A 13,835-nucleotide genomic window follows, 5' to 3' on the forward strand; every position below is an offset into this window, starting at 1 on the left:
TCTATTTATCTTCAGCCTCCGTAGTGAAGGCAAATCTGTATCTTAAGCTTCAAGCTTAGGATGGGACTCCCAGTAAACATGGTTCTGTTTGTTCTCCAGCTGCCCTCCTTTGTATAAACAGATGTGGTGGGAAGGGAAGGAAAGCCAGGTCTCTGTAAGGGGTGGGAGGTCTCCTTTCTGGAGAAGCTTCCAGGCTGCAGCCATGAGCACAGGACAGGATGCATTTCTTGTTCAGGCCGAGGAACTTGCAGTTCTTCCAGAGAGGGGCTGTTCTTCTCACTCTCCTCCACCCTCCACCCCCATCCTTTGTTCCTGGGAATGCTGTCTGGATGTCTCAGGCATCTCACTTTTGCCAGAGCAAACATTTCCAACAAAGATTATGCTAAGGAGACATTAGGAAGACATATTTTTTTTTCTTCTCTCCAAATGCACTGTAGGCTGGGATTTGGGAAGACAGCCCTTCACACCTGTACTTTCTCCTCTATTCACATTCTCTTTGTTCAGTTGTAGCCTTGTTTACTACCTTCAACTAATGAGGGAGGTTTTTAGGGGCTGGGAGTTGTCAGTTTGTAAAATAACAAAGCCATTTTCTCAAACTATGTTAATACTCTCTCTTAATTTATTGTTTTACATTTGAACACTAGTTATGGATGCTAATAAAGGAAAGTACTTCAGAGCTAGGGGAAGAAAGGAGGGCTGAGCATTTTGTAATCGGATCCCAAATAGGTAAGCATTCTCATTGATCTTTTCTTCTTCTATGTGTTCTCAAAACTTCATTTGCTAATAATCCTCATTCAGAGGTCAGGGAGGTGAGGAGGTTTGATGGAGGGATCCTGTGACTTTCACAGAAGAGTCTAGATTTCTGGTGGCTCCAGTCGGTGGTCCTTCTTGTTGAGAGTGAACAAAGGGGAGAGTATGGGAAAGGACTTCTGTGCTGCAGGAAATTGGGGGTTTGGTGCAAGTGATGGGATATAACCACAATGCTCTGTGCCACTCTCTCCAGGAATTCTCTAGAATCCTGAGTGAGGCTTCCAGAACTGTGGCCAAGAGGATGAGAGAGTCAGGGAACTGAGGAGGGGTTTTGATTTTGGCCAGCTGTGGATAAACAGAGCCATGGCCCTGATCTAAGCATGGACTTCTCAGCATGTCTGTAAAAGTGAGGAGGGGGGTGGGGATGTTCTTTACAATCAAGGAAGTAATAATAAAAAAAGACCTGAATTTTAGGAGCCACAATGATACTCTATCATCCTCCAGCTGACAGTTTTGTCACTCAGGAGATGGGGTGAGAAGTTAGCAGTCTACACCCAGAGGCCTGCCCCACCCCCGTAAGAAAGAAAAAGAAAGGAGGTTAGTTTTCAGGGACGGCCAGTTGGAGGACGGTGGGACCCCCACTGTAGGCCAAACTGCAGGTCCTGTCAGAAGAGGTTTCCTCCCTTTCACTTAACTTACTGACTCCAGATATTTTAAACGGTTTGTTTACAGCGCGGCTGCAGGCAGTTCAGTTAACTCTCCCCGTGCCTGGGGCGGCCAGGGAATTTCCTAGCACCCCCTGCAGGGCTGCAGCCGGCACACCGCCCACGGGGGCGCCTGGCAGGGTCGCGGGAATTCTGGGCCCTAAGAGAAGTGCGTGCTGCCCGGGCAGGGCCGGGTGGGGTCGGGCAAGGGCGAAAGGCATTAGATGCGGCAGGCCGGGCCCGGCTCAGCATCCCCCTGCGCTCGGCACCATAGCCTTTCCCTTCGCCCCTACTCGCGGGACTGCCCCGGGCGGCAGCGGGTCAGGCGGGTGGCTGGGTCGCGGGGCGAGGGGGCGGCGCGGCCTGCGAGCGCCGCGGGACCCCGGGGAGCCGCGCGGAGAGCGCAGGGGCGCGCGGGGCGGGCGCGGCGCGGGGCTCACGGCGCGCGCGCGCCTCGGCCTCGCCCGCGCACACGCGCCTCCCCGAGGAGAAAGAGGCGGGCGGGCGGGCGCAGAGCACCGCGGCGGCGGCGGCGGCGGCTGCAGCGGGCCGGGCCGCCGGGAGGGAGGGGAGGAGGGGCGGGCGCGGGGAGGGAGGGGGGCGAGGCGGTGGCGGCGGCGGCGGCGCGGCGAGCTCGCCGCTCTCTCCTGAGTGTGCCTGCGCGCGAGCCGAAGAGTGGGTGAGTGCGCTGGCCGCTACCGCCTGCCCGGCGGGTTGGGAGTCGGAGGCGGGGGACGCGGGGAAGCCCGACCCGGGGGCGGGCAGGGGGCGGGCGGCGGCCGCTCCGGCGCGGCCGGGATGCACCTTGAGCTGCGCCTTTTCTTGCAGCGCGCGGGCGGCCCGAGCCTCGGCGGCAGCGGCGGCGGCGGCGGCGGCAGCGGCGGCGGCAGCGGCGGCGCTGACACCTCCCACCATGGACAGCTTCGACTTAGCCCTGCTCCAGGAATGGGACCTCGAGTCGCTGTGGTGAGTCCCTGTGCCGGCCGCCTGGGCAGGCGGGAGTGGCGAGGGGCGGCCGCGGCGGCCCGCGCGCCCTTACCTGGGCTGGGGGCTAGGAGGGGTCGGCCGCCGTGGGGGTGGGGTGGGTCGGGGGCGCCCCCGGCCCCCCCGCCGGCTCCTTCCTGTCTCCCCTGGGTGGATGCACGGCCGCCTCCCCGTCTTCTTGCCCTCTTTCCTGTTCTCTCGCCCGGTGCTGCCCGCCCCAGCCCAGACGCTGGTGATCTGGGGAGCCGGGGGGGCAGAGCGCAGCCATGGAGAGAAAAAGACCCGATTTCTAGAACGTGTCACTAGTGCCTGGGGATCCACCCCTCGGCCCCCAGCCCCTCTCACCTCCCTTCGCTTCATTTGCGCCCTCCCTCTTCTTTAAGAGCCTCTGGTTCACACCAGCGACCCCCTGGAGTTGGTGCTGCTGCGAAGTGCCCTTAGAGGATGCTCCAGCCTCCTCCCTGGAGGCGCCGGGTCCGGGAGGCTGCATCTTCTCTGTCTCCTACCCGCTCCCACCCGAGATGGAAAGTGAACACCGGGGGCAGGGGGCGAGTGTTTCTCCGTGCGGGAATTCCAGAGGCCTTGGCCCAGGGAGACTCATTTCCTCGAGGTTCACAATTCCTTCGGGCCCTTTCTTCACACCTCACTACAGTTGTACTCCTCCCCACCCCGGCGCCCCGCGTGTCCCTTTATTCCGCGCTCACAGCTCGTAGCCTGGGGAGCGGGCGGCCCGGGGAGCACTCCGGGATCTGTTGCTCCGCGTTCTCACATTGAGGAGCTGCTGTAGGTAAATCGCCGCTAGAAGCAGTTTAATTCTCGTTGCGGGTTTCTTAAAAATCCCATTGGCTGCTTCGGCATCCCTCTTATTCCCCCCCACCCCCACCCTTAAATGTTTCCAACCAGCCCTATTCAGGTGGTAAAATCACTGCCCGCATATTCCTGGAGGAACTTGTTTTATGTTTAATATTTACGGGAATGAACATCTGCTGGAACAAGCATATTAACTGCGCTCTGTTCTGCCTCTGGTAATTTTTTTTTTTTTTTTTTTTTGCTTTAATTCAGTGAAGAGTTCACATGTGTCTAAAACTGCAAGTGGTGTGCACATGAATATGCAATGTACAATTTTAAAGCTAAACTGCTCTAAGATTTATAGATTATGTGGATGATATGTGGATTATTTCCAGTGATTTTTTCCAGTGATAGCCTTCTAGTGACTTTTATCTTTCTAAAGCCAGGTGTAACAAACTAAACTGGACACAAAGCTAGTGCATTATTGAGCAGTTTCTTATAAAAGATCTGTTGATGAGTAACTACAGCTTGCTCTGCATAATGCTGGTGCTTATAAAATACACAAGGATGGGACCTAATGTAATAAAACTTTTATACATTACGCTGGAAACTTCAAAGAGCTAGTGTAGAAAGAATATGAAACACGTTATTACTCTATAAAAGTTGCTAATTACTGTCTTGTTGCTCCTGGGGTTATTTCAGCCTTTCATTTACAGATACCTATTATTTTACAGGTTTACATTTAGAAACGTCGGTTTCTGGCACAAATTCAATAGTTTTCTAGATAGAAACTGTGCTTTAGAGATGACTTTTGCTTTTAAAAGACAGTGTTTCAGTCAAAGGGAAGAACTTACTGCTTTGGCATGTTTTTATGGTGCTTGTCAGTTTGCTGATTCAAATTGAAACCCCCTCATGACTTTTACAAGTAATATTTTGAAATTATAAGCTCTAATATGGGGGCTTTTCCAGCACAGGGTCTAAGGTTTATTTCTCTTTGCACCCTTAGCTGCCAGCTGGGTTACCTGGAGCACAGTTACACAGTAAATATCTGTTGCGTTGACTTGAAATTTACATTACCAACAGTACATTTATTCTTTTTTTTTAATGAAAGAAATTAAGCATTTTTTAAAAGTTGCTGTACATGCAACCGGCATTTAATCAGTGCATCAGTTTATCTTTGGCTTATGAAGATGTGCGGCCTTCTTGCTTACAGTATAGTGGGAAGTTTTGGCTTGACAGAGCGTGTTTCTAGTTTGCAGATGTAACATTTACATTTTACAAAAGCTTATATATTTCTGATAAGTTAATGATAAACCATACTTCTTGAGGATGCATTTCTAACATAGATATGTTCTCCATTTAGGGATGAGTTTTTGCATGGTATTTTCTAACTCAGTGTTATGGTTTATTTATAAGTTTATAAGTGATCCAAAATAACTAACATTTGAGTACTTTCTGTGTGTCACATGTTTTCTTAAACATTTTTTTCTTATTTGAATCTTATAATCTTGGAGGTGATAAATTATAGGAGTCCCATTTTATAGATAAGGAAATGGAGTTTTTGAACGGTAAAAGGACACTACTGAGACCATAAAACAAATGAGAGAGGAATTTTTTAAAAAGATTTTATTTATTTATTAGAGAGAAAGAGAGTGTGCGCATGTGTGTGCACAAGTGGTAGGAGGAGGGGCAGAATGAGAGGGAGAAACAGATGACACTGAGCATGGAGCCCTGGACCCTGAAATCATGACCTGAGCCAAAGACAGACGCTTAACTGACTGAGCCACCCACGCGCACTGAGAGCAAAATTTTTAAACTAAATTGGCTGATTGTTTACCGTTTACCACGCACAGTTCTAAGAGCATTACATGTTGTAGCTCATTTAGCCCTTACAACCACCCTAGGAAGCAATATCTGTTACTATTCCCATTTTACAGATTGGCACATTGAGGGTGGGGACGATCAGGTAATCGGCCCAAGGTCACACATCCAGAAATGGAGCAGCCTTTTTGGAACCAACCATTAACTTCTCAAAACTCAGTTTTCTGACTCTAAACCGTGTGCATTTTCTACAGTACTGCGGATGTCTCCCAGTTTATGAGGGCGGCTCTGAAGTTAATTACAAAACAAAACCTTGATGGACTGGAAGTTAAGGTTCTATTAAAATACCAAAGAGAGAGAAGGTCAGAACCCTAAAGATTCTGATCTTAAATTAAAAATCTGAAAAAAAAAATACCATGATTTAGCAAACCATGTCTGCCCGACATGAGTTAACTTATAAATATCTATAAATTTAAAATAAACACTAAAAATTTGTTTTAGTTCATCTTAGGAAAAAATGTTTCTTTGTATAGTGTGGGGGAAGGTACAGGTTAATGGCAAAGGAGAATGGTATTTTAATTCCTAATAGTTCTTTCCAGTTGGTATGCATTGTCTCCCCCCCCCAAATTGCGGTTTATTACTTGTGACTGTGGCTTTGAACCAGACCTAGCTGAGTCTAGTGGTCACAAAAAGTGCCTTCAAATGACTGTATAGACAGTCTGAAGAGAAAAGCTCAGTATCATCAAAAAAATCAAGTAATTCAAGAACTATCTCCTCCACCTCCTTGTACCTGCCCCCCATTCTGCCCAAACACCCATGCTTATTTTTCAAAGGAGGCCTTTTGGACTAGATAGCTCTTTCAGTTTTTCCTTTCAGCCTTAAAGTTGAAAAGGGTAGCCCTAATTTCTACTTCTAATTTCACTTCCCATTTCTGGTTTAAAGCCAGAGTAGAACTCTTGGAACAAGGTGAAGGCACTTATCCTGCACCTGACTCCATAGCTTCATTGGGTAGAGTTGGGTCTCCAAAGAGCTGGGGATTCAGTAAGTTTGCAGTGGCTAATAGCCTGAGGAACAGCACCTCTTGTCAAACTCTCACTCTTTTGCCATCTGTTCCTTCCTGTTCTCCACCAGCTTTTGATAAGCTGCTGGACATAGATGCCTTTCCTTAGGGCCTTTAAAATAATGCCCATCCCTTTTAACAGGCTAACCGTTACTTTAATTTGTTCACTTAATATTTGTTCACTTTAATATTAATTTGATCACTTAAATATTAATTGATAATTTCTTAAGTATAAGACCTTGTGCTGATTGCTATAAGGAGTACAAAGATGAGTGAACTGTGGGTTATACATGTGATTATCTAGTGGGGAATGAGATGAGTATACAAATAAAAAAGGAAGTTTTCAACCCTGGTGGTTCAGAAAGACCGTATCTGGGACGAGGGTGGTTGGTAGAGGAAGAAAGAGGAAAAATTGAGTTAAAACAACAACAACAACAACAACAAAACGCTTCCATGGAAAACGTGGCCTTTGAACTAAGCCTTGGAAGATGAATGGGATTTTTACAGATGGTGGGGGTCGGGGTATTTGGGCAAAGAAAGAACTTGAACAAAGGCTTTCATGCTGTCTCTGAAAGATCCTTTTATGAATCATGATGGAATTACCTATACCAAGCATTTTAAAGATGCAGAACTTTTGTAATCAGTAGGTAGTTTCAGTGAATGGGAAAAGTTTTACAAATGAAGTTGGACAAAATTGTCTTTAATCTTCTTTAAATATAAAACATTTTAGTTATTGGGGGAAAAGTCCATTGAAATACAATAGAAATATTCCGATTTCTCTTACCGCACCCCCCCATAGCTTCCCATAGGCCAGAATCCATCTACTTTTGTTCAGATAGGCATTATACTTTATATTCTTTCAAATTGGAACCTTTGAAGTTGTGATAAATGGATTGTTTCATACTTATCAATTTGCTCATTCAGCAAGCATTCATAGAGTATTAAGCATTATTATATGATAGGTACTATAGAATAGTGGCTTTCAAACGTTTTAGACCATGACTCACAATAATAAATCATTTAACGTTTTGACATTTTGTGGGTACACATACACATAACTGCAACAACTCTCACAAAATAACACTTACCCTTACTCTGTGTGATGCACTTTGATATTTTATCTTCTATTTCCATTCTATTTTTTACAGATTTTTCCATCTTCTCATGGGTTGAAAACCCTTTGCACCCCCATATTTCTATGGGGGAGGCGGAATGAAGCAGAGCCACTAACAACACAGGGGTGTTTCGCAGTAGTACCTACTGACACATTTGGTCCTCTTCAAATCAACTGCCAGTGGACATGCCCAAGCCATGGCTTCACTCATGCCTTCTTAGTTAGGCTTCCTGGGTCTTGTATAGGGTCAGAAAACTGCTCCAGATTCCTCACCTTGACCCTCAGCTACCCTTTTCCTACAGCCCCAGCAAAGCAAACCTTTTAAGGCCTACCACTCTCCCTGTTGTGGGCTCTTGGGGTTAAAGCAGTTCAGTAGAACACAGAAGGCAGGAGAGGGGCAGGCAGGGACCCTTCACACGCTCTCTGCAGGGTGACTGTTAGAGGCAGGCGGGTTGATTGTGCTCATTCTGAGTGGCCCACGGTGGCTGTATGGTTGTCAGTGGTGGTTCTCTTTGGTTGAGAACCCCAGAGCATACTTGGAGCTCAGGAAAGACCTCAGCATTTGCAGGGATGAAAATGTTTCTACAAGTGACTTTCAGGGCTAGGAGTTTGAAGGGGGGCTGTGGGCTGCAGCCTGGAAGGGGTCTGGTTGCCTTGGTGCAGAAGGCAAGGAGGTGTCCATAGGAAGCTGTGGAGTGCTGGGGGCAGGGAGCTGAGTGCTGCTCCCATCTGTAAGGAGCATCAGCCTGGCTGTGGGTAGGTGTGTTTTGGAGAAAATCAGGTGGGAAGACTGGCTGATGCATGGTATTGAAGTGGAGGACTCAGGCTTTGGCTGGGGGCCACACTGACCAGAGAAGATGCACACTGGATGTGTGGATGAATTTGAACCACATGCTTTCTGATGACAGTGAAGATGAGTATTATGTGTGGGGAAGTGGTTCCTTCCTGTGTTCCAGATTCTCTTTTGTGAAAATGTAGGAGGGTTATAAAATGCTCAGTATCTATTTTGGGAGAATGTCTCCGTGAACCAGAATGGGTCTAATCAATGACACTTTAGATGGAGCAACTTGTACGAGGTCCTTTGGCATAATACTGGTTAGCATAGCAGTCAAATCAGGGAAAAAATAATCTCGAAAGGAATGCAAGATTTTTTGTGTATAAATGGAATTTTTAACCTGGAATAAGTTTGCCTGTTTAAATTTTCTTTATTTTGAAAATAAAGTCTTGGTAGCAAAATCAAGGCCATAAAAGACTATTTTAATATCATTTAATGGTAACATAATGTTTCCTTGTTTTATTTCAAAGTGAAATCCATAAAACTTATTTTAAATGTTGCCCGTTTTCTTTTGTCTGGGAATTTAATTGAGGTTTCTGAATTCAGCTGGCTCCAACCTTGCTTTCTGTTTGGCCCTGGGCAGCTCACGATTTTTCTCATTTCCTATTCTCAGTCTTGGTTTAATCACTTATAAAATGACAGCACTTATACTGGCCAACCTCATAAGGTTGTGATGTTAAGTAATAAAAGTGTCAATTGCTTTGTGAATGCCAAATGTAGTTCTTTTAATACCCTTCGCTTCCTTAAAAAGTCTCTTTATCATAAACAAGGAGGGATACAGAAAGGCCACGCTGGGTCAGGTCATCCATCTGGTATAGAATTCTGTCCCTGGCAGTGGGATCCAGGGGCGATTTAGAGTGGAGGTTGGTAGTTTTTCTTAGTTGTATATCATAGTCTAGCAGACAAATACACCCTTACTTGTGGTTGTACTACTAACATATGTAGATATATTAACCATTACATAATCTTTGATGTTTCACTGAGAATGTATTGAATTACCACCCATTACATCAAATGACTTCATTTGGCATTGTGGGTCTCATTAAATTATGTCAGGCTAATCATAATTTAGTTTCAATAGAAACAAAATACACAGTTATTACCAGGGTAAGAGGACACCACACCATCCAAGAAACGAAATGGGTTTAGTCTACGGAAACTAACCCCTGGGGACATGATAGGGGGCCGGAGGGGTTGAAGGATTTTCACTGGGAAGGGAGCCTTGAGCTGTTCCGGGTTAAGGGCACCGGTAAGGTCAGTGGGTATGAGAGTACCTGAAGGGGTTGTTTCCCGGCTGTCTTGGAGGGTAACAATTACCTATCAATAGGAAGCTATAGATGCCCTGCCAGCTACTCAGTAGAGGAAGATTCCTGGGTCAGTGGACCCACAACAGTAAGTTATCTGAGTTCTTCCAACTTAAAAATCTTTGATCATTCCTATCGTAGGAGAGCGGGAATCAAAGTACAGAAGTCATTAATTTTCGCTTGTGTGTTTTTCCCCTTTCTAATTCTCCACTCACATGTGGAGGATGGCATAGAGGGTACTTAAACTTCTTCACATAATTTCTTCCCAGGGGGCTCATTGTTAGCTGAGGTAAACAAAAGGAACCGTAATTTGAAGACCACTAATATAACAACTAAGCTTAGAGTTGTGTGTTACCTTGACGCTGAAAATAATTTTAATTTTCCTTTCTTTATGGACAGGAAATTAGTTTTCAGAAATCCTTTGGAGTGCTGTAATATAAGCCTGGTGGTCTTGGTTAAATTTTTGTTGTCATGCCTCTACTGTTTACCTGAGTTATGAAGTGACAGAACAAATTTTCTGTCAGTGTTCATTGAAATGTTAATTAGTTACCTGGCAGTTTAGATAGAAAAAACCTTTAGTGGATCATTACCAGTTCTGGGTAATAATCTGTTTTTATTTTCCAATTTCAAGATACATTTGTTTTTTCTATACAATGTACCTTGAGAAAGAAAAGACTCAGGGCTTAGAAAACTATTCTAAGAACACAGGTCAGTGTACTTAACTATCATTCTGGCCAGTGCTTCTCAGATGGTAACGCGTCTTCAGATAGCTTAGGGATCTTGATAAAATATACATTATGATTTAATAGGTCCAGGGTGAGCCTTTGATTCTACGTTTCTAACCAGCTCCCTCGTAAACTGCTGGTCAGTAGACCAAACTTTGAGTAGTGAGAACTAAAAGGACAAAAATTTCTTTAAAAAGAAGCTCTTTTAAAATACTGCATTTTCTTCTCTTTATTTTGGGGGGGGAGGGTTTGCGTTATAACACTACAATTCCATAATGTCAGGAAGTTACGTTTAGATGCAGCATTGATTTTATTTTTGTGGGTCTTTCTGATACAACTTTGATGAGTGAGGGGGTGGTTAATTGTATCCTAGTGGGGATACAGTGGTAAATAAACATAAAAGCCTGAGTAAACAAAGTTTGTGATAAATAGGCTAATCCCTTTTTACAGCTTTACAGTTCTTGTCAGTCCTTGGAAGGCCCCAGTCCTTTTGTGTCAGGAGCGAGTGCTCAGAGTAACTGGATACCTACCAGGTCTTATAGGCCCTTCTGGATTTGTCAGGGAATCTCAGTCCTTCCTGTAGGTGCCCAGGACGCAGACCAAATGTCTGCATTCTCTCCCAGCCACTCTCTCTTTGGGAGGGAACTGGGGAGGCAGGGTGTGGAGGGAGAGGGAGGTGGCAGTGGTGGGGAAGAGGGCAGCTATTTGCAGAATGACGGCACTACCCTGTGGCCATGGCTGTAAATTGCAACTTTCCTCGTGTTCTGGGAGACCTCAAAACTCAAACTCCAAGTGGAACCAGGGACGAGTGTCTGGCACCTCAGGTGGGAGCCTTCTCTCCCAGCGCTGCCAGCTACCCTCTCCCTCAGCCCTGACCACAGAGTGCCCTGAGTCCACCAGGTGGTCAGATAGTGCTGCAGTTTCTGGGCTTAATTTCCAGTCCTGTTTCATTAGAAAAATAAATGCCGATAGGAATGATTATGTGAGCAAATACAGCACAGTTGACTTTGAATGGGCCGTGAGACTGGAAGGGAGTTTATTTACTTTATCTTCTTAATGAGGTTTTGTGTGTGTGTGTGCGCACGTGCACACATACCCATTTCCATTCTCTGAAATGGCTAAGAGACTGTTGCCGATAGGAGCAGGCCACACTGGGTCTAAACAATTGTGACTACTTCAGATTTGGAAAAGAAAGGTGGCTTTTCAGGAATAATAGTGACCAGTTCAAATCTTTCAGTCTTGGGACACATGTGAACCCACAGAGGAAAGCTTATGGTAGCTTTTAGCCTACTGTTTGTGGCAAGACTCATTTGTACCTCTAGTGGCCATGGTGCTAATTGTGTTTAATAATTTCTTGTAATTATTCCACTAATTTAACTTTTCTTTAAGATTGAGGAAGGGATGGAAACTATTTCCCTCAAGCATGAAGATAGGTCAGGCCCATAATAAGGAATGCAAGTGTTTGGTTTTTGCCTTGGTTTGTACTAGTATTACCAAATTAGTGTGTTTTCTTTTACAGGAGAGAAAACACTGTTTATTGGCCATCAATATATAATACAGATAGCAGAATAGGTGATTTGGACAACTCTCGGGAAAAAAAGGACTCTCAGAGTCTGGGGTTTGCTCTCTTGGGTCCGGACAAGAAACACACAAGAGTTCCTTAAGAAGAAAAAAAACGACTGTTGATGGTCAGCTAAATCCTGAACTTTGGTTACATTATTCAGGCTTTTGGCCTTTGACTGAGAAGACAGGCCATCAGCATGGTCCTTCCTTGCTTGCTCCCTTTTATACCAATGATATTCCATGGCAGGGAGCCAACTGGTGTCATTTTTCAGAATTGCCAAGCAGGAAAATGCTGTTGGAGTTTGAGGATGTTACCTCAGGCTAAGAACCGTGTATCTTCATGGTCCATGGACTCTGCAGCTCACTGAAATAGAGGCTTGGGATCTGGAGTGTTTTGGTCCCTCCACTATCTGGATTGTCCTGCCAGCTCTTCTCATGGTCTGCAGCGGTGGTAGAAATGAGAACTTACCTAATGGGAAGGTGGGACCCTTTATATATGGGTTGTCTGTTGTCCTGAGGAAATATGTAGCAGCATCAGCAGTAATGGGAAAACCATTATTCCAGCTGACATCCATATGTGATAGCCTCCTCTTTTTGATGTAAAATCAAATGGTTTAATATTTTACTGTGGTATACCAGTTGTACCTCTGGATATATAACTCTGTAGGATGAAGCCTTTGACCTGGCCTGTATTGTCTGGGCTCAGGTTAGGGTAATGTAGATAAAGTCCATGCTGCGTCTGAGCACCAGACACATCTGCTGCTATAGGATATTCAGAGCTCAGGACAGATGTTGTGTGCAGATCCTGCTGAGTCCTCAGAAGTGTGTCCATGTGTAGGACAGGACTGCTCAGCTGGTACCACATGGACTCTCCTACTTCTTTTCTGGTCATTGAAGATTGGTCCTTCTCCAGAATATGGCATGGCTTCCCCTGAGAAATGAATCTTTAAGGTGACTTTCCTTTAGAGTGTTTTTTGTTTTGTTTTGTTTTGTTTTTAATAAGTAGAGTTTAATCTTTTACTGTGAGTGCAATACCTGAAAACGGTCTGTTGTGGGAAAGCTGGCGTATTTTACCTGCTACCTAGCTGTCCTTCCCCTCCCTCCCCTCATCTTGAATGAATACTCCAAGGCTGAATTAACAGTTCTCAGTATGGAAATTAAATATTTATAGTCTAAAAAGGAAGTATGGTATTTTAGTTCCTAATATTTAGGTAGATAATTAGTTACATAAATTAGTTCCTATTCTTTTCCTCACTCTTATCCCTCAGCAGGACAAAAGTAATATTTTAAAGTCCTAAAACATAACAATAATGTAACACAGTATGGATGCTTTAAGCTGCTCTTTGTAACTTTCTTCCTCTAGATTTATAGGTTTCTGGGTTGAGATGAACAACCATTTATTAAACCAGACACAAAAGTGAATAGATCACTTTTCCAGACCTTGGTATGTTTATACTTTAGCCTGGAGCAGATTATTTCAAATAATCTCAGTAGAGTTTTTATATGCTCTAATAGGGAATCCTGTGGAGTACATGAAAGGATACCCTTCCCAGTGTGGGGTTTTAGGGAAGATTCCTGAAGACAATGACATCTAATTGGAGTTTTACAGGATGAATAGGAGTTAAGCTGGGAGTAGGAATGTGGGTAGGTACTGTAGTGCAAAGGGTAAGCAAAGACAAAATGTGAAAAATAGGGTGTTGTGAACAATGATGAATGCAGGTAAGTTGCAGGTGTGAAGCATTTAAGATAAGGAATAGCAGGAGAGGAGTGGGGGGAAAGGGTCTCTGGGAGCCAGGCCTCGGAGAGCCTTGCTTGTCATTCCAAGGAGCTTGAACATTTTCCAGTAGGTGATAGCCTGCTATTGAGGGCTTTGGGTAGGGAACAAAATAGTCACATTTGCATTTTACCATTATTTCTAGAAGGCATTGTCCATGGTTGAGTCTGGTGACTGTAAGGATCCAGAGGTCAGTCAGGGAATTGATTGCCACCAAGATGAGGCCAATGAGGATGGAGGGGAGGGGAGGCCGGGGAGATGTGTTTAGATGATTCCGTGGGCAGAACTTGGTGACTGACTGAGTAGAGGAATGAGGGAGGATGAAGAACCAAAGATGCTTTTAGAACTTTTAGCTTGTGTGATGAGGTAGGGAATATAGGAGGAGGAGCAAACTGAATGGGGAAAGATGAAG

The 13,835-nt window shown here is 45.1% G+C and overlaps 1 protein-coding gene across 1 annotated transcript in view; it reads left to right on the top strand.

Annotated features, from left to right (window-relative positions):
* The first annotated feature begins 2,313 nt into the window (after positions 1 to 2,313).
* LOC111155836 (AF4/FMR2 family member 3) overlaps positions 2,314 to 13,835 on the top strand; it is a 531,558-nt gene continuing 520,036 nt past the window's right edge. Inside the window, exon 1 of the mRNA XM_022516254.1 lies at positions 2,314 to 2,420. Within this exon, the coding sequence (XP_022371962.1) occupies positions 2,368 to 2,420 (53 nt within the window). The 5' untranslated portion in view covers positions 2,314 to 2,367. The remainder of the gene's footprint in view (positions 2,421 to 13,835) is intronic.

Source organism: Enhydra lutris, unplaced genomic scaffold (assembly GCF_002288905.1).
Source record: "Enhydra lutris kenyoni isolate GAN:26980312 unplaced genomic scaffold, ASM228890v2 scaffoldscaffold44, whole genome shotgun sequence".
NCBI lineage: Eukaryota > Metazoa > Chordata > Mammalia > Carnivora > Mustelidae > Enhydra > Enhydra lutris.